Below are 25612 nucleotides of genomic sequence, written 5' to 3'. Positions count from 1 at the left end.
ATGATCCAGCAATTGCACTACTGAGTATTTGCCCAAAGTATACAAGAACACTAATTTAAAGGGATACATGCACCCCTATGTTTATAGCAGCTTTATTTACAATAGCCAAATATGGAAGGATCCCAAGTGTCCATTGATAGATGAATGGATAAAGCATATGATATATATGTGTGTGTGTGTATATATATGAATACTATTTGGCCATAAAAAATAATGAAAGCGGGATCCCTGGGTGGCGCAGCGGTTTGGAGCCTGCCTTTGGCCCAGGGCGCGATCCTGGAGACCCCGGATCGAATCCCACGTTGGGCTCCCGGTGCATGGAGCCTGCTTCTCCCTCTGCCTGTGTCTCTGCCTCTCTATCTCTCTCTGTAACTATCATAAATAAATAAAAATTTTAAAAAAATAAATAAAAGTTTTCAAAAAAAAATAATGAAAGCTTGCCACTTGCAGTGACATGGATGGAGCTAGAGAGTATCATCCTAAGCAAAATAAGTCAGTCAGAAAAAGACAGATACCATATGATTTCATTCATATGTGGAATTTAAGACACAAAACAAGCAAAGGGAAAAAAATGAAAGAGAGAGAAAGAGAGAGATGCAAATGAAGAAAAAGACTCTTAACTATAGAGAAGAAATTGATGGTAGGGGGATGGGTAAATAGGCGATGGGGATTAAGGAGTACACTTCTTGGGATGAGCACAGAGTGATGTATGGAAGTGTTGAATCACTATATTGTACACCTAAAACTAATACAACACCATATGATAACTAACTAGAATAATAATAAAAACTTAATACATATTTATTGAATTCTGTAGTCCAAAGATAGGAAATTATAACTATCACACAGAGGCCAGGGGACTGCAGAAAACCACTGTTAATCTTGTATGTCCTCCAGAGCCTTTGGGTGCAAGATTTGTGGAAGAATGCTAAAGCCACCACAAAAAATCATGTTTTATATCTTTTGGAATCCGTATAAATAATGCCTTTTATCCCCATTCCATTTTAAAATGTCATACAAATGTATGTTATTGGTAGGACCTGAACTATATTCAGAATCCTATTGGCCAAGAAATATGAGAAATGTAATTCATAGGCTTCAAATTTCTGCAACACAGGCGAGTGCATAGAATGGGGTAGAAAGGCTTTCCAGTGCTAGCTGACAATATCTGAAAAAGTCCTCTGAGTTTTATTCCTCTAACACTTCTGATGATTTTTTAACATACCAGATTTCCTTTATTAAATGTTTTCTGTTTAAAATACCAGTTTCTCTTTTGCTGACTAAATCCTAAATGATGCACACTTCCCCAAAGATTCTGATTGAATACTTCTTATACAAGTGGATAGTGATTCATAGTTTGAGAAGCAATGTTTCTGAGGGATTTTCTCCCACCTCACACAATATCAGAAGGGATAAAATTGCATTCCCTCACTATGCTTACCTTGTCCCACTGGTATTTTTTTAAGATTATTTATTTATTTATTCATGAGAGACACAGAGAGCGAGCGAGAGGCAGAGACACAGGCAGAGGAAGAAGCAGGCTCCATGCAGGGAGCCCGACGTGGGACTCGATCCCAGGACTCCAGGATCATGCCCTGAGCCAAAGGCAGGCGCTAAACCGCTGAGCCACCCAGGGATCCCTCCCATTGGTATTTCAGTGGAATATTTCTTGTGTGTGATCTATCCAGTAATTCCTTTGGTGAGTAAATATTGCAATAACTTCCAGAAGAACAGGATAGAAAATTACGGAAACCATCCAACACCTCAGGTAATCTTGGGGAAATTGCTGAAACAGAAAACAACAAAGACATGTTCCTGAGTGCCTAATGTCTCAAGTCTCCAGAAACAACCAGTTGTTTCTAGTTAGGAATGCATAGCCCAAACTGCCAAATTTTCAAATGCTTTTAAGACACTTTTTCTTGGGATGAAATGATCCTTTCAAATATTGACAAGGAAGTAAATAAACAATTTTAGAGTTAAACAAAAGATATCTGTGAGCCAGACCTAGGGACTTAGAGACCTAGCCCTAGAAACCACTGGTTTGTGACCTTGGTCCCAGAATTTTACTGTGCTAGAGCACAAGAATTCAAAAACAAAACAAAGTATCTTTTGTTATCAAAATGATCCCAGGCTATGGAGAAGGAAGGCAATACAAATATGCATGAGATGTAGGGGCAGCACAGTGGAGGGTGGAATTAAGGCTAAGGAGGACAGAACAGGTTACTGGTAGAAGTGATGTATTATCTGGGTTTCAAAGGTTGTGTGAGGGCTCATTAGACAGGTGCCTAATGTGGGGAAAAGGGCATTTCAGGAAGAGGGAACAACATATACTAACATTGCATAATGAAATGACAGTCTTCATAGTAATCTGTAATTTAATATAGCTAAACCATAAAATAAGAGTGGTGAGGTGGGGGCACTAAAAGGGATTGAGATCAGAGGAAAGGAGACCAGTAGGACAGAGGCCATAGTTCTGACAAGAGATGACGCCTTGAAACAGGGCAATGGATGGGAGACTGAAAAGGAGAGCATGCCCAAGAGCAAATTTTGCACAGTTGCACCAGGACACATATCCATCATCAGGGAAATGGATGTGATATTGTACAGCATTAAAAGTGAATGAAGTAGTGCACCTGGGTGGCTCAGCTGATTAAGCATCTGCCTTCAGCTCAGGTCATAATCCCAAGGTCCTGGGATCAAGCCTCACTCGGCAGGGAGTCTGCTCCTCCCACCCCCCCCCTCATGGTTTCTCTGTATCAAACAGATAAATAGAATCTTTTTTTTTAAGTGAATGAACTACAGCTACATAGAGGAATATTAGAAACAAAATGTTTAGCAAAAGAAAAATGTCCCAAAATGCTACCTAGAATAAGATACAAAATGTTGTGAAATTTGAAAACAAAAGTAAAAAAACATTGTTTAGGCATACATGTATAAGAATATATGTAAAACGAGAATGGAAATAATAAATATAAATCAAGATATTGGTTTCTTTGGGACGGCAGGAAGGCAGTTGGGGAAAATATTGAGAAGTCTTAAATTATCAATAATATCCTAGTTCTTTGGTTGGGTACCAGATTCACAGGTTTTTACCATAATTTAAATGGGTAGATGGATAGATAAGTAGTCGTTTAGGGCCCCACGATGCAAATGACCACGTATTCACCAAGTATTCGCTTATTTATCTCCTCTGTACTGAGGGCTACAAGAAAGAGATATTTTGGAAGTGGGAATCAACTGGTTTCCTAACATTTTCTTTACCCTTAAATTGGTTTCAGATCAGCTCCTCCAAGGAAAGAGGCCTCACGGTGTGAGCCCCACGTGCTGTTACATCCCGCGCTTTTTGCCCTTTGCCCTTGGCCATCATCGCTTCCCCTCCAAAGGGAAGCGGGTGACGTCAAGCAGTGGAGGAAGGGGGAGGGGCAGCCCGTGGGTCTAAAGCGTTCCTATTGGTGGGGAGAAGGAGCGAGAACGAGGCTCGAGCTGAAGCGTGGAAGAGAGGGGCGAAGGGGGCGGGGCTAAGCAGGAGGCGGGGCTAAAAGAGCTTAACGGGAGCGAGGCGCAAGTGCAATTGTCCGCGCCTCGCTGCGATGGCGGCGGCGCCGAGCACAGTCACACCGCTGGCGGCGGAGTCTTCCCCTCAGGAAGCTACCGTCTCTGCCGCCTCCTCCTCCTCCTACACCGCCTGCGCGGCGGCGGCGGTGGCGGCGGCAGTGATTGTGCCTGCCTCCTCCGCCACCTCCACCCCTGCCTTCCCGCCTGCCGGTGGCTGTGGCGACGGCGGCGGCGGCTTTGGCGGCTCCACTATGGCGGCGGCGGGGAGGGGGGGCAGTAGTTTTAAAGTAGACACCCGCCCTCGCCTCAGAGAAGGTGAGTTCCCGTCCCGGGGTGTGGGGGCGGCCCCATCTCCTTCGCTGCCTCTTTTCAGCCCGTCCGAGATCGGACTGGGCGCGGTTCGCCACCGCCCCACCCCCCACCTGCTGTGGCGCAGTAAAGGCCAAGATCGCCCCGCCCCGCCCTGCCGTAGTAGCCCCGAGTGTGCAAGATGGACTGAAGCAGAGAGGGGCTTCCCTACTTCTTCCCCCACCCTCAAGGTTGGTGGTGGTCCCCAGGAAAAGGAGCTGCAGGTATTCACATGGCAGGAATTTGAAGGGAAGAAAAATACCACATAGTTTCTCTCCCAGCCAGGGTGCCTTAGTATGGTCTACGAAGCTGAGGTGTGATTTGGTAAAAAGAGAGGACTTAAGGTAGAAATGGTGTGAAACTGGAGGGTCAGGAAAAGGGAAGGGGGACTGATGCAGAACGGGGGCAGAGATAGAAGAGAAAGGCCGAAGAAATAAGTAAAAGGGAGGAAACCCCCTTTGGTGAAATTCAGCATCCTGCAGTGGAAACTTGCTGTGGGATATTTAAAGAGAGAGGAGGTTAGGAAATTGGGGAGGTTAGAGTGTATACTTGAGCTTTAAAGTAGGAGCTGTTAGATTGTAGGATCATAGGGTCTGGCGGAGGGGGTTGTACTAAGAAAATAAAGGAAGAGAGTGTGGTAGAAGCACAGATTTCAGAAATCACTTTGGAGAGTTTTCTTTGGCTATTTGAGGGTGACCTTATAAAGCAAAGTTTAGGGGCCCATCAGTGAGATGGTTTTGATTTTAGTAAGTGCTGTTGTACCTACCAACACATACTACTCCTAACATAAAAAAGATTTCTTAACTATTTCAGTAACAAGTGGTATCTAGTTCACACGAAATACTATATACTGGTAAACAGCCTACTAATAGCAAACTGTAAAATTTGCCATTGAAATGTGTTTTAAAGCAGTGTTTGGAAGTGCTTCTTATTCTTAGATTGTTGAGGCCGAGTCCACTATAGAAGATTTAAGTAAAGCATTTTGCCATCCTAAATTTCGTAATTTCCAGTATTTGTGTGTTACCTCATGTTGCTAACTTGCCTCCCAACTGAAAGACGTGAACACCAAAATGGAGTAGAACAATTTAAGTTCCTTTTTCTTAGGAGGACACCCCATTAAAATTACCCCATAAAAATGATTTTCTCTTCACATTCTTAAATGGTACATTCCTGTGTGCTATTTCATAGCTTTTCACACCTTTCACTTTGGAGGAATGGCAAAGCAGTAAAAAAAAAAATCCTTTACGGTATTTGTCATAGACACATTACATAAATGCCACTTACTAAGTATGGAAGTTAGAAATACACGGTGATATGCTGATGTCTTTTTTTTTATTAACTCTCTTACTAAAGGCAGCCTTTGAAAGACTATAGTGTCTTTAGTCATCCTGGATTTGTACAGTTGTTTGAGGGTGAAAATATGAAATCTGGATATTTTTTTGTTTTTATACCAAACTATGTATGACTATAAAGAAGGAGAGAACAGTTTTTTAAAAGTGGTCAAGATCACGACTCAATCTGGCTGTCATGGACTTTTCACAGTAAGGTTTAGGACCAGTATCTTATGGAACAAATAAATGGCTTTTTGCCTGTCTCTGGGACTGGCTTGGTTATAGTATTTTTGAATTTACATAGGTATTAATGGCTTTAAGAGATATAAATTCATAATGTAGCAGCAATACCCTGTATACATTATTTTTAGCTGGCAAAATGAAGAGGGCTGCAGCATAGGAGTCTGATGCAGTGAACCTAGGTTCTGTTGTTTATCTACTAGATTTTGTGACCCTGAACAGATGATAGACTTCCTAGATTTGGGTTTTGACATTTCTGAAATAGAAGTATTGGACCAGCCAGACTCCAAGGTTGATTTCAGATCTGAAAGTATGAACCATGATTTTGCAGTTCTGCATTGATACTCTCCAGGCATTTCCATGGCTGTGCATTAGAACAGTAATTCATAAGCCATGAGAAACTTTGACCATAATTTTCACTTGACATTCAGTGAGTAATGAAATCTGTGTTGTTAGTGTTGAGATCATTTACTAGGATATGAAAAAACAAATATAATTGCTACCTAAAAATTATTTCCTACCATGTCATTTTAGGTAAATAACCTTCATTAACTGTTCACTCCAAACCAAAACTTTCTTACCTTTCCACTTAACAAAAGATAAATATATGATATAGTACACTGTCTAAAACATTATTAGGTCTCAAATTTTTTTAGATATTTATAAATACTATAAATGGTTGGCAGTTATATGATAGTGGATAAAGAAGAGTGAAAAATGTCACTTGATGGTGTGCCAGTATCTTTTGCCTGTTTATTTTTTAAGCCCAAGTTAGGAAATTGATCTAAACGGTTACAAAGAATTGTCAAGATTCGTTACTACAAGTCCACTCCAGATAGGACCATTAAAAGTGGTTTGATAAAGCATTTGCTGATCTATTTTCAACTATAGCCAGCATCTTTCTTGGGGTTGGTAGTGACCAAATGTCAGTGGAGATTAGAAATAGCCAAGCTGGGGATATTAGAAACTTTTGAGGTTACAAATGGGAAATTGGGTAATAAACTTCAAAACAAAACAACAAACAAAAAAAAAATGCCAAGTAAATGGACATATGACAAAACACATACCTACCCAGAATTCATGGTAAGAGGAGTCATGAGATTTTGTAGGATGCTTCATATTTCATCCAGTAACATGTTTCAAAAGTGTTTAATGGCTCAAAAATGAATTTTCACTCAGTATTGATGTTCCAATGTAATCATAGTAAAAATCAAAACAAAAACACATCCCTCCTGTTTATTTACCTCTTCCTTTTAAGAAAGTTAAATTATTAAGTGGATTCTGTTTTAGATTGGAGGACATGCTGTTTTTTTATTTAGTTAATAATCCACTTGCATAGCAATTACCTAGAAATTACCTTTGTCTTTATAATATTATATATAGAATCATCTAATTTGCATAACCTTAAACTTCTTATCAAGATAACCAAAGAACATTTAATTGGAGTGAACAGAGAAAGTTCTTGTACTAGAACTGAAGAGATGTTATACTCTTCCTTTCCTCAGAGATCCTGTATGGTTTATTTATTTATTTAGAGAGCGTGCATGCAACTTTCAGGGAGTGGAGGAAAGAGAAGAGAGAGAATCTTAAGGAGAATCCACACCCAGAGCAGAGCTCAACACAGAGTTCGATCTCATGACCCTGAGATCATAACCTGAGCCAAAATCAAGACTCGGATACTTAACTGACTGAGCCACCCAGGCACCCCAGATCCTGTATGGTTTTGAATTTCATTAGTGAGAGTGAACCAAATTGTAGGCATAGATTCATTGTTTTTTTTTCTGACTCAAGCCATAAATGTTTTTTTTTAATCAAAAAATATATGTCATCCTAAATTGTCTGGTATTTCTAGTAGTATTAGAAGAAAGTTTCAAACAGGATAATTTGGATTTCACACTCAATCATTTTTGGATACAAAAGTTAATGGTATTTTATTTTAGCATGATCAACTATTTGGAATAGGTACAATCCAACAAAGGTCTCTAAAAAATGAGTTTCTGGAAAGTGAATTCTCTTTGCTTTTTATATTATTGAAGGCAGATACTTGAACAAGCTGAATCAAAATTTTTATATAAACATGGGATTTTAATCCACAAAATGTGCATTATTTGTATTCATATTTTATTTCACTTATTTAAAAACATCCAACTATTACTAATGCCTCTCCTAAGACTTCTGAACCTTTTCATAGTCCAAATCCACCTGAATCTGAAATCATATATTTTAATTTCCCTAATCCTTTGTTTCCTATGACTGCTCTGTGCTTTAGTTTCCTTATTTTGAAATAAGAATGTTAGACTAAATCAGTTATAAACTAGAAGCAATTTTGCCCCCAAAAGGACATGTGTCAATGTCTGGAGATACTTTTGGTTGTCACAATTGGGGAATGCTGCCATAGTCCCTCACAACAATGAACTATCTGGCCCAAAGTGACAATAGTGCTAAAGATTCAGAAACATTAGATGATCTCTAAAATTACTGTGATCTGAAATGAAATTATTAACTATAATATTAAGTAAAATCTCAGCTACTGAATTAGTAAACAAGCATAGTTTATCAAGTAATTATGTGTTTAAGCATTTTTTAAAAGAATTTTTGTTTTATTTAATAGTCACCATATCCCGAGAAAGACATTATATTTCTGTACTTTTTATTTTTTTTAATAAATTTTTATTTATTTATGATAGTCACAGAGAGAGAGAGAGAGACAGAGACACAGGCAGAGGGAGAAGCAGGCTCCATGCACCGGGAGCCGGACGTGGGATTCGATCCCGGGTCTCCAGGATCGCGCCCTGGGCCAAAGGCAGGTGCCAAACCGCTGCGCCACCCAGGGATCCCTATATTTCTGTACTTTTTAGATGAAAAAACTGGCTCAAAGTCGTTATATAATTTGCTCAACAGTATATAGTTAGAAGTAGAGAGAGGATTTGAATCTGTTTGATCAACTCAAAAGCTTTATTTTTTTTTCCTTACAGCCCAGTGCTTGGGTCATAGTTTTTCCCCCATTCCAAATTATTATGAAAGCTTTGCTTTCACAAGTCATCTAAACACTCCTATAGGAAGGAAATAGACTAAACACTTTCATTAATAGAAAATTAGTTGTTTCTCTCACCAAAGCCTAAAGCCACACGGAAATATAATCAAATTGTACGAGTACCAAATACATGAAATCTCTTATCAGTTCCCATTTACAATTTTAACAAAACCACTCTTTCATTTAAAATAACTCTTATAGGGATCCCTGGGTGGCGCAGCGGTTTGGCGCCTGCCTTTGGCCCGGGGCGCGATCCTGGAGACCCGGCATCGAATCCCACATCGGGCTCCCGGTGCATGGAGCCTGCTTCTCCCTCTGCCTGTGTCTCTGCCTCTCTCTCTCTCTCTCTCTCTCTCTCTCTCTCTGTGACTATCATAATTAAATAAAAAAAAAAAAATTTAAAAAAAAAATTTAAAAAAAAAAATAAAATAAAATAAAATAACTCTTATAAAAATTAATTAACCCTTATAATTGTCATATATATTATGTATAACATAAGGGAGGATCACTTACAATAGCAAAACAAAGTTTTATTACTTGTTCATGTGTTTTTCCTCTGAGTGATGGGTTGACTGCAGAGCTGCCCCTCTTGCTGTGGTTCAGGGAGAAGACGGTGCTTTTGTCTTTTATTTTAACGTTTTCAGTATTTTATTTTATTTCTTATTGTGGCCAAATATACATAATATAAAACTGCCATTTTAAGCATTTTTAAGTCTGCAACTCAATGACATTAAGTACATCCACATTGTTAGGCAGCCTTCACCACTATCCATCTCTAGAAATTTTTCATTGTCCCAAACTGGAACTCTGTACCTGTAGGTCATAGTTTTGTCATATGACTATATTTCTCCAATCTAAAGAACTATCTGATGTGTCTGATTTCTGGAAAATAACATGTTTAAACGTTATGCCTAATTTGTTAACTGTCGACAACCTGAGGAAGTATACTGTTTATTGTGACCACAGAGGACAGCGTTGCAAAGCAGTTTTACTTTCTTAATACTCTGAATGTAAGTGGAACCATGCATTAAACATTAGTTGTGTTTCATCTGTTCCATATCCTATCAGTTTAAGCCATAACACCTTAGGTGTCTTTCCATTTTTAACCTAGTTTTTGATAGTACTTTCTTGTTTTCCATTGCTGTTTTTTATGTTAAAACACACCAAAAAAATGTTATCAGCATGAAAAACTTCTGTATGTTTCAAGGATAGTATATTCCAGTCTGTATTTGAAAACATACCATTGTATCACTAAGATCTCACTATCAAACTACACTAAAATGGGCTTTGATTCGGAGTATAAAATCTTGCCCCCCTATCCACATCTCTTTTACAAGTTTATGATGGCATATAAAATTCAAATATGCCAGAGGATGAAGAACAGTTGAGAAGTACTATGCTAGGAATATAAAAGCAACATGTCTAAGATTCACTGGGAGATATTTACCTTCCCATGTCAAAGAACTTTATTTGCTGCAGATGAGGGATGAAATCATACTTCATAGCATTTATTATTTTGTCATTTGATATTCTAATGTGTAATCTACTCTTATTTTTAACTCTAGTTCTCCTAACATCTAGCTAAATTAGATTGGAAGATTCAGGACCATCTGCTATGAATTTGGGGTATTCATTGTCAGAAAAGAAAACTGAGCCACTTATACCTAAATTATAACCAAAATAATACCTAATTTGCTGGAAAAATTTATTGACACTTGCTATAATGGTTAAAGCATTATATTTATCAATAGAAATGCTGTGTATTGTTTTGCAAAGAAATACCTTGGAGAGAACCAATTTTACGAATTAGACATAGATAATAAAATGCAAATAATAGAGGAGTAGAGGAAGAAATTTTGGGACCTTTTGAATTTTTAGGCCCTAAAGTCTGTGCAACTGTATAGCTGCTTAAAACTTCAAATCTACTTTTGTGTTTTCTGATAAACTTATTATTTGGAAGAAGCTAAGTTATTTGGATCCTTCTCTAAGTACCCCATGAAAACTTTGCTTCTCTGTGTATTTCTGTCTAAAATACAACCTTTTCTTATTGATAACTATCAACCCATATATGGTAAAGTACAAAAAGAAACTTTAGAAATGGAAATCTGGAAGGTTGTGGTATGTTCTTAGTCATACAGCTAGTTAATAGCAGGATAAAGGCTAATGCAGTCTCTCATTCTAGTGCTTTTTACAACTTTTACTGCTTTTGGAATTAAGAATCAGTGTAAGCCCATATTCAGCAACCAACCAATAAAAATACTTGTTTTTTTATTATTTCAAATTCTAACCAGTTTATAAAGAGAAAAGATGTGAAGAGAGTGTAAAGAAAGGGAAAAAGAGGAAGAAAGAAATTGCCAAGTTTCTTCAACCATTCATTCCTACCAGAACCAGTGCCAGAGCCCCAGTTCTTTGTGAAAACACTTATTTTAGTTCCTGACATATAGTAAGTCCACAGTAAACATTAGTTCCTATTCCAGCCATCTTTCTCACAGCCAACATTATTTGCTCACATGACCTGTAATTTAACATTTATTCCCTGAAGTTGGCCTGCCCTCTAGATCTTCTGCCTGAGAGAGGCTGAAAAATATCTGCACTATCACCAATTTCCTCTGCCACATTCAGAATTGGCTATAGGCCATTTACTTCTGGGAGTCCAAAAATCATGTCTCAAATAGTGGGGATGGGGGTAGATTGGGGTCTAAAGGAACATTTTTTAGCATCTCTTGTGAATCAGACATATTTCTTATGTATGCCAAAACTAGAGAAGGAGTTTTTCATTCAAGATTTGGCCTTTTTAAGAACTGGCTCTCAGGGAAATCTTGGGCAGACTTAGACACTATATAACTTTGAACAAATTGCTTGACTTCTTCAAGCCTCAGGTACTGCCTTTAGAAAGGAGAGATCATTACATTCATGTCAAATTTAAGGGAAATGCAGTTTAAAGAGAATTTGGCAGTGTGGAGTGCCCTCTGAAAAACAGTACTCCATCATGTATAATGTTCTCAGTGAAAAGCTAGCTTCCACAAGCCTCCTGTCTACAGATTTATGATCTAAAAAGATCTTGAAAGTCCAGAATTATTGATAGAATCTAACAAAGGAAAACTTAAATGAGACAAATATAGTGTACATTGGGTATTTGGAGGATCCATAAAAATTTCTATCTATATAACTATGTCCTGGAGTGCATTCTTTAGCTCCAGGTGAAAACGAAGCTTGTCTTTTAGTCAGAAATTAGCCTAGCATTAGTCAGTGTATAATGTGACCACCAAAAAAATGGTGAAGTTATCTTGGGCTATATTAATAGAAGAGAAACACTCAAAACAAAGAGGTGAATATACCTAACAATACTGAACTGTACACTTAAAGTGGTTAAGGTGGTAAATTTTATATTATGCATTTTACTACAGTAAGAAAAATGAGATGATCTCATTTTACTAGTCTGTTGTTAATTGTGACCCCATTAGGGTGATTGTGCTTATTTTATATTTTATGAATGGCAGGGATTTAGGTAAATTAGTGAGAGGACTAGAATTCATGCTGCATGACAAAATTGAGATCAACTCACAAAAAAGCTAAGGTGTGTGTGTGGGGGGGGAGGAATACAGATATAACGGTTCTCTTAAAATATTTGAGGATTTCCATTTTAGAAGAGGGATTATATTTACCATGACTTTGAGGAATAGAACTAGGACCAGTGGAAGCTCTGAGACAGTGTGGTGTCATAGTCTGGTCCCTGAGCATTGATGCATCAGTATCACCAGGGAACTTGTAAAAACCTGTATGTTCTTGGTCCCCCACCCAAGAACTACTGAATAAGAAGTTCTGGGAATGGGACCTAATAATCAATTAACCTTTTAACAAGCTTTCCAGGTGATTCTGATGCACACTAAATTTTGAGAGCCCCTACTCCAGGAAAACAGATTTCAGTTCAACAAAAACACATGAAAATTTGCCTAGCAGTGATTCTCAACCTTCACTGAATCACCTGGGAAACTTTAAAGAACAAAACAAACAAGAGACTATGATGGGGAGCCACTCCCAGAGATTCTGGTCTGGCGTGGAGTCAGGATATTGGCATGTTTTAAAAATAACCTAGTGACTTCAATGTACAGCCAGGGTTAAGAACTACCTTTGTGAAAGGTTGAACTAGGATCATTAGGTAGGCTGTTTAAGAGATCTCTTGGGGATCCTATTTAACGACACAGACTCTCAGGCTTCAACTCTGGAGATTTATATAGTTTTGAGATAGTGCCAAGGAATACTTTTTTCCTTCCTTTTTTTTTCAAAAATCTTTTCAGGTTAAACAAAAGCACAGTTAGCTTGATACGTATGGTAGATGACAAAACCCGTATATCAGTCAGCTTAAGTCTCCAAATAGATATTGGACAGCCATTATGTGTAAGGATCTGAGCCTGTAGGTCAGTGATTCCCAACATGGTTGATTATCAGAATGACTTGTGGTTGGATTGGACCACCCACAGAGATTTTTAATTCAGCATGTATGATTTTGAAAAACTGTGCATGTGAATTTTTTAAAATATTTTATTTTTTATTTATTCATGAGAGACACAGAGAGAGGCAGAGATATAAGCAGAGGGAGAATCAGGCTTCATGCAGGGAGCTCAAGGTGGGACTCGATCCTGGAACTCCAGGATTATATCCTGGGCCCAAAAGCAGATGCTCAACTGCTGAGCCACCCAGGCGTCCCCTGTGCATGTGAATTTTATGTGATACCCTGCTTGTTAATAATTTTTAAATGAAGATTTGTTCTGGAATTTTTAATGTAGATTTAATCGTATTTGAATTGATTAGGAAAGCATGCTATTTAAAGAAAATTAGGGTAAATCCTCCTAAATACATTTTAATGTGCATCATCACTCCAGTATCTTCTTTTTTTGTTACGGATTTTTGTATATTTTAATTTTTGATTCACTGAAGTCAGAACATCACATTCATTATATTACATATAAAGAATTTGCCATTGACAAGTAATTGTAGGTGAATTTATTTGATTTAAGGTAGAATTGACGTGAAGTAGTGATTTGCTGGGGAGAAGAATAGCTGAGATTTTGAGCCTGAAATATTGTACCATTTAATAAAGAAAAACAGACCAAGAACTTGTTTGAGGAAGTAAGTCAAAGGCAATAAGTAGGCAATACCATTCTAAAGAAAAACTTGGAGGGGCACCAGTAACTTCATGGTCTTCATGGAAATGATGTGGGGGTACCAGTAATGAAAGGCTAGGTTAAAATACTCAGCCTTGGTATTTCCCAACTTGAGGTCAATTTCAAACTTTGAGTATTTAGACCTGGGGAAATTTGGAATTAAAGATTGATCTAGGAGAGAAAGGAAAGTTATATTTTAGGAATTACTGAATCTCTAAAATAGTAGTTTCCTTTTGTCTTCTCAAAGCAAACTTTCCTTTGGTAATAAATTATATTGCCAACAAATTATAATATTTACTAAAGGTTTTAAAGGGAAATTCAGAATCTTACCAGGATGCTCAAATTGAATGTAATAGTTAATTCTGAAACAAGGGACATCCTGAAATACATTTTAACCTCTTTACCTTGCTGACTTTAGAGCTAAAAATAAATAATATATTCTAAAACAACCTAAAAATGTAATTCAGTGGGGATACCATCCATATATTATAGTGATAAATTTTTAACCATTTGTCAAGGTATTTTTGACATGCTTCTAATTACAATTCTTTATTTTTATTAAACTATAATTAACACAGATATTAGTTGCAAGTTTACTATATAATGATTCAACAATTCTGTACTTTTTTCAGTGCTCACCAAGGTAAATGTACTCTTAATGCTTTTATCTGTTTTACCACTTCATCCACCCATCTCCCCTCTGGAAACCACCCGTTTTCAATCAGTATTTAAAGAGTCTGCTTTTTGAATTTGTCTCTTTTTTACTTTGTTAATTTGTTTTGTTTCTTAAATTCCATGTATGTGTGAAATTATATGGTGTTTGTCTTTCTCTGACTGATTTACGTTAGCATTCTACTCTCTAGATCCATCCATGTTGTAACAAATGGCAAAGTTTCGTTTTTTATAGCTAATATTCCATTGTATAGCTGTACATCACATCTTCTTTATCTGTTCATCTATTGATGGACACTTGAGTTGCTTCTATATCTTGGGTGTTTTAAATAATGCTGCAGTAAACATAGGGGTGGGTATATCTTTTCAAATGAGTGTTTTTATTTTCTTTGGATAAATACCCAGTAGTGGAACTACTAGATCATATGATAATCCTATTTTTAATTTTTGAGGAAGCTCCATACTGTTTTCCACAGTGGCTGCACCAATGTTACGTTCCTAACAGTGCATAAGGGTTCTTTTTTCTTCACATCTTCGCCAATATTTGTTAATTTTTGTGTTTTTTAGTTTAGCCGTTCTCACAGGTATTAAGTGATACCTCATAATGGTTTTAATTTGAGTTGCCCTGGTGATTAGTGATTTTAATTATAGTTATTCTTATCTTGGACAAGCAATTTTTTTTAAGAAAGCCTTTTTAGTGTATACAGTGATACTGAAAATTAAGCTTAGTTGAAGATACCTGACATAACTTTAAAAAATAAATATCTTAAGATGTGCCTGGGTGGCTCAGTCAGTTAAATGGCTGGCTCTTGATTTGGGCTCAGGTCTCAGGGTCTGGGATTGAACTCTGCTCTGTGCTCATTGGGGAGTCTGCTTAAGGATTCTCTCCCCCTCCATGTTCTTCCCCCAGCTTGCATGCTCTCTCTCTAAAATAAATCTTAAAAAAATACATATCTTTGAAAATTTTTAAATAGCAAGTCTTATATGTGTTTTGCAAAACTTAAAATAGATAACTGTAAGGAATAAAATGTTAAATTTTCTTCCTTTTTTCCTTTTTAAATTTTCTCCTTTTTCCTTTTCTAGCCCTGTTTCCCAGAGTTAACCACTTTTAAATTTAATTTATATCTTTCCATATTTTTTTCTATGTGGTATATAATTAATTTTTGTTAGTATTGGGAACTGGATGTGTTAATAATTTTTCTTCTACAACTTTTATAGATTTAATGTATTATTGGCATTTCTCCATAAATATGTGGTATCAAGTTATTCATTTAAATAGCCAAATAGCAAGCAAAATTTTGATATTTTGTGGTTTATACCCTGTAGATAAACTAATAAACTTTGGCAGAATACATTGCAGCTGTTAAGAACCTTAGATAGAAGCGTGGACCTCAAGTGTAAATGCAGAAAGTTTCAGTATGTGTTACTAATACAGTGAGAAACGCTATAGCATCATTTCTATATATTATTACATGAACATTATAGCTTTGAGGGGCTTGTGTGAGACATGTTTTGCCAAATGGACGTGCTAGGTTTTTTTATGATAGTGGAGAATGTTTGCCCACCATAAGCAAAGATACTTGTGGTTCCAAATGATTTTTAGGTAACATTGGAGTCATAGCTCTAGATAAGTGACAGTCTTAAAACAATGCTTTTCTTAGGATTATCTGCTGTAAAACAAAATTCCAAGGCTGAGTTTTTAATTTAATCCTTTCATTATTGGTACCCTAGATCATTCCATGAAGCTCATGAAGTTACTGATAACTCCATAACTTTTCCTTTGGAATGATATTGCCTAGACTTATCATACTAAATAAGTAACTCTTGCTATGTCAGACATTAGAAACATACCTAATATACCCATATTAAATTGCATCCTCAATAAGCAAAAAGCTATTACTATAGCCTCACAGGCACTCAGATTTATGGTGACATATGAAATAATGGATAGTTGAAGAATGAAAATGATACTTCTAAATATTCATTAATGTGATATACAGTCTCACCTCCCTTTATTTTATTCATAGATACGACTTGGAATGAACAGGAAAAGACTGAACTTTATACAGATAACTTTTGTAATATATGTGGAGTGGTGCTACAGTTTGAATCACAAAGGATTTCACATTATGAGGTAGGTTAAAAATAATGGAAATAGAGTCTAAAGGAAGTTTTTATTTTATTTTTTTATGGTTTAATATAATATATACCTGTTATTTTTACTTATATATTTATCCTCCAAACTCATTTAAAGGAGGTTCTTAAATGTAGCAGATCAACTTCATATTTTATCATTTCTGATTCTTATGAAAATCCTGTGAAGTAGGGAGAATTTTTTCCCTTTGATGGATGAGGAGACTGGCTCAGAGAGGGACAGTAACTAACTAGCTTAAGTTTGGGGAATTTGGGTTTAAAATTGAACTTTTTGGCTTCTTTTCTTTTCTTCACACCATTCTGCCTCCCTTTGTATTCATCAAGCTACTATATCCTTCATCCTCATTGTAAATATAAGGGAGGCATTATAAAACTGGAGTAGGAAATGATTAATATGAATAAAGGGATATTATAGGACTCCAGAGTCTTCCTTTTATAGTAAATGAAGGCTATAAAAATAAAATGAACCGGTCTTGCACTTGACTTAGCTAACATCTTTTTTTAAGACTTTTATTTATTTATTCATGAGAGACACAGAGAGAAAGGCAGAGACATAGGCAAAGGGAGGAGCAGGTTCCATGCAGGGAGCCTGATGCGGGACTCGATCCTGGGACTCCAGGATTACACCCTGGGCCTACGGCAGACACTAAACTGCTAAGCCACCCAGGGATCCCCAGCCAACATCTTTTTAAGTACAGAGCCATATAATTCTAAATCTAGGAGTGGGAATGTGTAATGTTCTTACTCCTTTGGTTTATTGATTAAAAAACTGAGAGCCAGAGGCTACTGAGACTCTTGGTTATTGATTTAAAAACTGAGACAAAAATGTTTGCTACTACCCTAAAAATGTTGGCACTTCATAAAATGAAATTGGTATTTAAAACATTGCCAACCCTTTGTACTTAGTACTTTGAAAAGTCATACATTTTTCAGAAAGATTGAATATTTGAAAAAATTTTACAGAATTCTGAACCTTCAAAAAGCTATTATGCTCTGGGAAGATTTGGGGAGAGCAAAGCTAGATTTGCTAAGAGCCACATTTGCCACTCATATTATGAAATATGTACTTTTAAACTGAAGTGTTTGAATTCCAAAATACATTTTTGAAAAGCCATATGGTTTTAATAAGAATAGAAAATGGGCTGTACATGTCTCTTAAAATTCAATTTCTTTTGACTTTTTTCTTGATTCTATCTATAGGTTGCCATCTTTTGGGGGTTTGTTCAAGTTGTTATTTATTCCAATTAGTTAACATATAGTGTAATATTAGTTTTAGGTATAGAATTTAGTGATTCAACATTTATGTAAAACTGGTGCTCAGCACAAGTGCACTCCTCAATCCCCATCACCTATTTAACCTATCCCTTATCCACCTTCCCTCTGGTAACCATCTGTAGTTGAGTCTATTTCTTGGCTTGCCTCTATCTCTGTTTTTCCCCTTTGTTCATTTGTTTTGTTTCTTAAATTCTACATGTGAGTGAAATTATATGGTACTTGTTTTTCTCTGATGGACTTATTTCACTTAGTATTATATTCTCCTGTTCCATCCGTGTTGTTGCAGATGGCAAGATTTCATCCTTTTCTATGGCTGAATAATAGTCCACTGTGTGTGTGTGTGTGTGTGTGTGTATACATGTCTCTTAAACTTCAATTTCATATCAATTTTATTCTAGATTCAATAGATTACCATTTTTCATTTTTTCAAGTTCAATTTCATTCCAGTTAACATACAGTATAATATTAGTATGTGTACACACACACACACACACACACACACACACACACACACTATATCTTTATCCATTCATCAGTTGATGAACATTTGGGCTCATACCATAATTTGGCTATTGTTGATAGTGTAGCATATTTTAAAATTTGAATTTCTCTGCCATCTGTAAGCTTGGTGCTTAAGCTTATTAAGTCATCAAATCAAAATTATACATAACTTTCCAGATATTTGAAAGCATTTCCATACAAACACTTTACTTGAGAAGGTGATTTTTTCCTCTTTAGTATACAACTTGGTTAATACTATCAGACCAGCTCACTGTATATTATTTATTGCACATATAAAATAGAACAGTACTATAGAAGTTTTGAATGCTTTTTAAGTTTTTATTTAAATTCCAGTTAGTTAACATACAGCTTAATATTAGTTTCAGGTGTACAATAGAGTGATTCAACATGTCCATCTGGACAAGTGTACTCCTTAATCCCCATCATCTATTTAACCCATCTTTCCACTCACCTCCCCTCTAGTAAACATCAGTTTCTTCTCTATAGTTAAGAATCTGTTTCTTGGTTTGCTTCTCCCTCTCATTTTTTCCCCCTTTGCTTATTTGTTTTGTTTCTTAAATTCCATATAGGAGTAAAATCATATGGTATTTGTCTTTTTCTGACTGACATATTTTCCTTAGCATTGTACTCTCCTGCTCCATCCATGTCATTGTAAATGACAAGATTTCATTTATATATATATATATGTGTGTGTGTGTGTGTATATATATATATATATATATATATATATATATATATATATATATACCACTTCTTCTTTATCCATTCATCAGTTAATGGACACTTGGGCTGTTTCCATAATTTGGCTATAACAGATAATGCTACTATAAACATAGGTGTGTGTGCATCCTTTGAATTATATATTTTTATATTCTTTAGGTAAATACCTAGTAGTACAATTCCTGGATCTTAGGGTAGTTCTATTTTTAACTTTCTGAAAAACCTCCATACTGTTTTCTAGAGTGCTGCACCAGTTTGCATTCCCACCAACAGTGTAAGAGTGTTCCCCTTTCTCCACATCCTCGCCAACACCTGTTGTTTCTTGTCTTGTTGATTTTAGCCAAAGGCAGACGCTCAACCACTGAGCAACCCAGGTGTCCCCATAAAAATTTTAAATGACAGTAGTATATAATACTGTTTATAAGTACATGCATATGCAATGAAAGAATAAAAGCATGAAAGGAAACAATATAGATCAACTTTAAGATAATGGTTATTTATAGGGAAAGAGTGAGGAGTAAGGGATTGTGGGTATGAGGAGATAGGACTTTATACTTATAAAATTTTACATCTTTTAAAAAGGAGATCTGAAAGAACGATAACAAAATGTTAACATCTGTTAAAACCGGGTGATGGGTATGGGCTCCAGCTATATTATTGCCTGTGCTTTTCTATAAGATGGATCTATTTCATAATTTAAAATTCTGTAGATAGTGGTTGTGTCACAGCATATGCTCAGGAATGTTAGTTTCCCTTCTACCTACACCATGTTTGTTATTCTTATATAGTTCATTACACATTTTTTAGAGATTTTTCTAATATGCTTAACCTAGAAGGGTTAAAATCTTCACATAAAAGAATTTGAGAGATAGGAAGTACAGGACTGATATGACAGTTCCATGACCCCATCAGGGACCTAGGCATTTTCTGTCTTTCTGTTCTGCTGAGCTAGCTTTTGTCCTCAAGGTCCCCTATAGTCCCATGACTATTGGAACTCTGACCTTTCCATCTTGATTCCAGAAACAGAAGGGAAGAAGTTTAGAAGGGTTTATCCCTCAGTCTGTCAAGGAGATTTCCCAGAAGTTCCACCCAGCAGTTCATATTATATCTTACTGGCCAGAATCTAGTCACATGGTTACATTTCACTGAAACGGAGGCTGAAACATTCAGTCTTTTAGCTGGGCATGTTGTCCAAGATGTGTAACTAAGAACAAATTTGATACTGGAAAGCAACCAGGAATCTCTGCCTAAAACAGGAATATAAAAGTTACCTCTAAATTAGAGCATTATTTAATTTTACTGAGATTTAGAAATTTGAAGAAGCATGTGAAGCTCTTTCATAAACTTGGTACACACCACATTTTTGCAGCTCACGAGTGCTATCCTCAAATTCAAAGAGGTGTAACTCAGGATGCCTCTGTTATTAAATAAACAAAGTCATATTATATCTTTTTTCAGAGTGAAAAACATGCTCAAAATGTTAGGTTTTATTTTCAAATGCATGGGGAACAAAATGAAGTGCCTGGTAAGAAAATGAAGATGGATGTTAGGAATTTTCAGGTGAGTGACCTATATTGATGTCGTAATTCTAAACTTTGAGTTATCAAATCATTCTAACAAGATTGTGCTTATTTCAGGTGCATAGGAGTGAAGTAGTGGACAGAAACAAATTTTGTGATCTCTGCAACATGATATTTAGCTCCCCAGTTGTTGCTCAGTCTCACTATGTGGGAAAAGTCCATGCTAAAAAACTGAAGCAGTTAATGGAGGAGCATGATCAGGTATCTCCATCAGGATTTCAGCCAGAGATGGGTAAGATTACATTCACCTCTTTAGCTTCAATACAGGGTCTCTCGTTCTTTTTTTTTTTTTTTTCCAACTTTGCTATCCAAGTTTTTTTTTTTTTTTAATTGGAGAGACTTTCACTCTGGAGTAATAACTTGATTATTCTTCTTCCTAGTTAATCTCTTCTGTGTCTTTGTTAATAGTATGGAGATTATTAATTGCTCGCTTAATTTTAAGAAACGTTATCACCTTTCCTTTTCAGTTTATTAAATACAAATGAAAGCAAGTTATTTTCTATGCTGTTAAAGAGAAACAACAAAAAGCAGCCTGAGCTCTCCATTTCTAATCAAATCATAAAATCTTATCTCCTTCATATACTTCCCCTTGCCATCTATCTCACTTTTTTCTTTAATACTTTGTAAAACATTATCTCATATGTGTGTTCAGACTAGTATTTTCACCATAATATATTTATGGTGCAGCATTTTCTGACTATAACTATAAGCAAAAAATAAATAAGTTATGGAATCTCCCTCTACCCTAATCATTCATTCTTTTTATGAATATAAAGAAAAAATACCACCAACATCCTCAATCAGTAATGATCACTTATTTTATGCTAGATCCCAAAGATATAGAGAACTCTAAAACATTGCCTCTTTCCTCTTTCTAGTAATGTTGAGTCACCAGCACATGAGAAATTTAACCCAAAGATCTCACTTCTGGTCTAAGGTAGCAGAGTGTACCCTGGAAAACCAAACTTGTATTTTGAGAATTTTGTGTGCTAGAACAAAAAAAGATGATTAATCCACTGGAATAAATAATTTACCACATTCCCACTAGGTTAAACACTTTAGGAATAAGGCATGCCTAGCATGGAAAATTTACCAACATTAATTTCTAACTCATATTGTAGGCCTTATCCAGCATTAAAACATACTATATTCTTAATAAATTAAACCAGAATTATTTTTAAACTTATTCTAGTCTAATTTTGTATATTTATTTTTCTTATGTCATCTAAAGGGGGTTAGAATCAGTATGCCCTATAATAGAAAGCATCTTGTCAAGTCTTATTTTTAGTCCCCAAAATTCATCAATTTGAGCTCAGGTAGGATACTAAATCTAATAGTTCTGAAGTAACTATATAATTGTGGAAACACATAATTTTGTAGCCTTAAACTACTGCATAAATTTTATTTTGTTACAAACAACACAGATCTAGACTTATTGGGCTACTCTAAGTTGGAAAGACACCAACTTAGAAGTTGATACCATCTGTTTTTCCCTAACTGATTTCAAGAACCATCCTAAGCTTTCATGCTTTCATCTATTTTTCCAATGAATATAATTAGCCAATGCCTGATGCTAATATTCCTTCTTGTACTTTTGTTGGAGAAACTTGGTGACAGACTTGTCTTCAAATTTCTATTCTCACAGAAGGAAATTCTTTTTAACCTGAGTACCTTTATCCAACAGCCCTGTGTGGAAAAAGTCCAAAGATAGCAGGTTTTTAAAGAATTCTGAATTTCCTTAATACTTTATAATGAATGCAGCTCTAATAGCTGAATATATGTTGATCACTTCTCATTACAACTATTTCAGCAGGTGTGCCTCTTACTACTTCTGCAGAATCAACTTTTCTGAAGCCCCTTGCGATCAAGCCTCCTCCAGGTGGGATTAAAGACAAGACTATGCCTTCCTCTTCCAGCAGTGCTTTGGATTTGAATAATCCAAACAAGTATTGCAAGCTCTGTCCTGCTTCCTTTAATAGTCCATTAATGGCCCAGCAACATTATGTTGGGAAAAAACACAAAAGAAATGAAGCTAGGAAGAAGTTTGTAGACAAGATAAAAGAGAAACCTCTTCCAGCAAATTCAGATGCAAATGGTAAACAGTAAAAATATCCCAAAACTCTTTCATAGGAAGTTTATATTTTATAAAGCATACTGGCTTATGTATGTATCATTTTGCTCTTATTGAGTAGGAAGTTGATAGTACTGATAGGATCATAGAATTTTAGATGAGTAAAGACTTCAGAGTCCATCTAGTTCTGTCTGTTAGTTTTCTAGAAAATGAGACTCAGAAAAGTTTAGATGACCTTTATTAATTATAGAATCATATATAGGTATTCCCATGGCTCCATGTTATAGGTACATAAAGAAGTATTTTTAATTAGTGTCACATGATTATATTTTCAGTCACTAAGTATGGCTAAAGTGTCTCTGGGGTGTTAGGCTAGTCATTATTGGGATTACAAATGAGGATATACCATTTTCCCTGAAGGAGCAAGTGTATAAACTAGTTGGGTTAATAACACTTCATTGAAAGAGGCTACAGACATGAATTTCCGTGTACATAGTTTTGGTAACTAGGGGAGTGAAGCATCATGGTTCAAAAAACCTTCATAGAGGAAGTATATGATTTAGATTGGTAGAAGTGGGAAAGAGAGAGAATTAACAAAGGAGATAGAGTGGCAAGAATTCAGGCACAGTAAAGATTCTGATCCTGACTGGAATAATCCACTTGCTCTTCTAACCATTTTTTTTTTCATTTTTCCCCCCACAGGCACCTTCTCACTACTAGCGTATTTTATTCCTTTTTCATATTCTCTCTTCCACCCACTTCTTTTCCTCCCCTCACTGTTGTTTTTCAATTCTTTTCTTACTAGACCTTTCTGCTTCATGTGAAAATGCTCATTACTCCCACCTTGAAGCCCTATTCTTCGTCATATGTAACTCCTTATGCTCTAGTTCTTCTGTTTTTGTTTTTGTTTTTTTCTATTTTCTTTGGAGGCTCTTTTTTTTTTTTTTAAATATAATTCATTACCTAAATGTAGGTGTTCTTGTGGCTCCATTCTTGACCTTACTCTACAAACAGATCTTATCTGTTCCCCTGATTTCATCTCTTATCTGTATGCTTAATGACCTTTCTGTCAAGCTTTGGACTCATATATCCAACTGGCAACTACTGCTTTACCTGGTTATCTCATATCCATCTCACTCTACTCAGTCACTCTGAGTAGAAACCTATAGTTAAATGTGAATCCCACAATACTACCTTCTTCACTTTTTATAATGAAACAACAAGCCATGACTATTTTGCCTGTTCCCTTATCTCCAATCCTACTCTTCCCATACTAGGTCAGGCCCTCAACATCTTTCCTAGAGCTTTGCTACTCAAAGTGTGGCTTGTGGTCAGCATCATCAGCATCACTTGGGAGCTTGTTAGAAAAAAAAAAAAAAGAATCTCAGGTCTCACTGCAGACATACTGAATCAGAAATGGCATTTTGACAAGATCCCTACGTGATTTGTATTCACAGTAACTTTTGAGAAGCACTGTTCTAGAATATTGCCACAGCCTCCTAACTACTCTCCCTGCCATCGGTTTTGTCTCTGCAGATCTACCCTCAATTTAACCACAAGAGTGTTTCACCTAGAGTGCACATCTTTCCATGTCATTCCCTACTTAAAAATCCTCAACTGTTTCTCATTTTTCTGAGGATAAAAATCTAAGCTTCATAGTTCTTTACCATCTTGTCCCTGCCTCCCTGCCTATCTTTTCCAGGCTTATCCCCTGCTACTTCTTGTCATGATCTGTATAGGTCAGAACCTGCAAACTGCTTATGGTTTCCAGAAACCGTTACCCTATTTCTTGTCTCTGTGCCCTTGTTCATGCTGTCATTTTGCCTGGAACATCTCCATGTTCCTCTTCTTTAGCTAATTCCTAATCATTCTTTAACATGCTACTTCTCAGGAAGCCTTTTCACTTCCTTCAAGACTTAACTTCTGTGCTTCCTTAGCCTGCATGTCTAATTTTCTCTCCATGTGTTTATATCTCCCACTAGAATGTAAGGTCTTTGAGGGAAGGTATTTTATGTAACTCATCTGTATTTCCAGTGCTAGAGAGAGAAACTGGCACAGAGTAGGCCTACCTCAGTAGAGATTAGTTCAATATAGAATCAGTGAACTATTAATCGTGATATAACCCTGTATTTGTACTATTTTAAATTTCCTGATTACTGTGATTCAACAAATCCCCAAAAGTTAGATAGAGGTCTGTGTTTTTATCTAGAATTTTAAAGAATGTTGATTTAGGCAAGTACAGAAATAAAAGTGGTAGAGCTTCTGAACATAGATGTTTGGAGAAATGACAAGACTTTTACTTGTTAAGATATTCATCCTATTGCTGGAGTGAGGATATCTGAAATAAGTACCTTCTAGTTTAATGGCTGGCATTAGGTAAAATTGGAACTGAGTCAGCTATAAGAAGTGTATATAATCTGATCACGTCTAAAGGGAGGGTCATGTTATCATTCTGAAGTTTCAAGGTTATTAGAATAAGAGGAGGATTTGGGTGAAATTTTCTTCTGGCCAGGGAGGGAGTGCTGTCCATTAGCATAATAGAGAACAAACTTCCGCCCTGCTTTGACTGTTCCATTTTAAGAACAGTAAGCAGTGAAGGATTAAAAAATAGGTAGAGAATTTAAATTAGCTAATGAGAATTTCAAAGAACAGAACAGCAGAAGCCCATATTATAAGCGAGCAAGTGGTAAAACAGATACAATTCGATATATGACACCTTAACTATTTCATTCATTACTCATTTTCTACCTTCTTTCTGTCTCTGCCTTTTTCCCTATCTGTTTTGTTTATATATGTTCCTACTTCCCTATCTGTTTTGTTTATATATGTTCCTACTATACCTAATCTCTTTCTTCATCATTCTCACTGCTTCCTTCATGTCCCTCATCCAGCCCAGATCTTATTAGCACAGGAATGGCTACCATAACGATATGGAACTAAAGTAT

General features: G+C 36.2%; 1 protein-coding gene across 7 annotated transcripts in view; it reads left to right on the top strand.

Annotated features, from left to right (window-relative positions):
• Window positions 1-3557: 3557 nt before the first annotated feature.
• The window catches only part of ZMAT1 (zinc finger matrin-type 1), a 31147-nt gene continuing 9092 nt past the window's right edge, over window positions 3558-25612 (top strand). Inside the window, exons 1-5 of one of the 7 annotated variants that reach the window (XM_041741952.1) lie at window positions 3558-3870; window positions 16373-16479; window positions 20475-20576; window positions 20654-20828; window positions 22410-22691. In XM_041741952.1, the coding sequence (XP_041597886.1) occupies window positions 3591-3870; window positions 16373-16479; window positions 20475-20576; window positions 20654-20828; window positions 22410-22691 (946 nt within the window). In that variant the 5' untranslated portion in view covers window positions 3558-3590. Of the gene's footprint in view, window positions 3871-16372; window positions 16480-20474; window positions 20577-20653; window positions 20829-22406; window positions 22692-22728 lie in introns of those variants that run through there. The other 6 variants (XM_041741955.1, XM_041741954.1, XM_041741951.1 and 3 more) reach the window with 6 other exon arrangements.

The sequence above is a fragment of the Vulpes lagopus genome, chromosome X (genome assembly GCF_018345385.1).
Source record: "Vulpes lagopus strain Blue_001 chromosome X, ASM1834538v1, whole genome shotgun sequence".
Classification (NCBI taxonomy): Eukaryota; Metazoa; Chordata; class Mammalia; order Carnivora; family Canidae; genus Vulpes; species Vulpes lagopus.
Note: the sequence above shows the minus strand (reverse complement) of the source record. Positions and strands in the feature narration are given on the sequence as shown.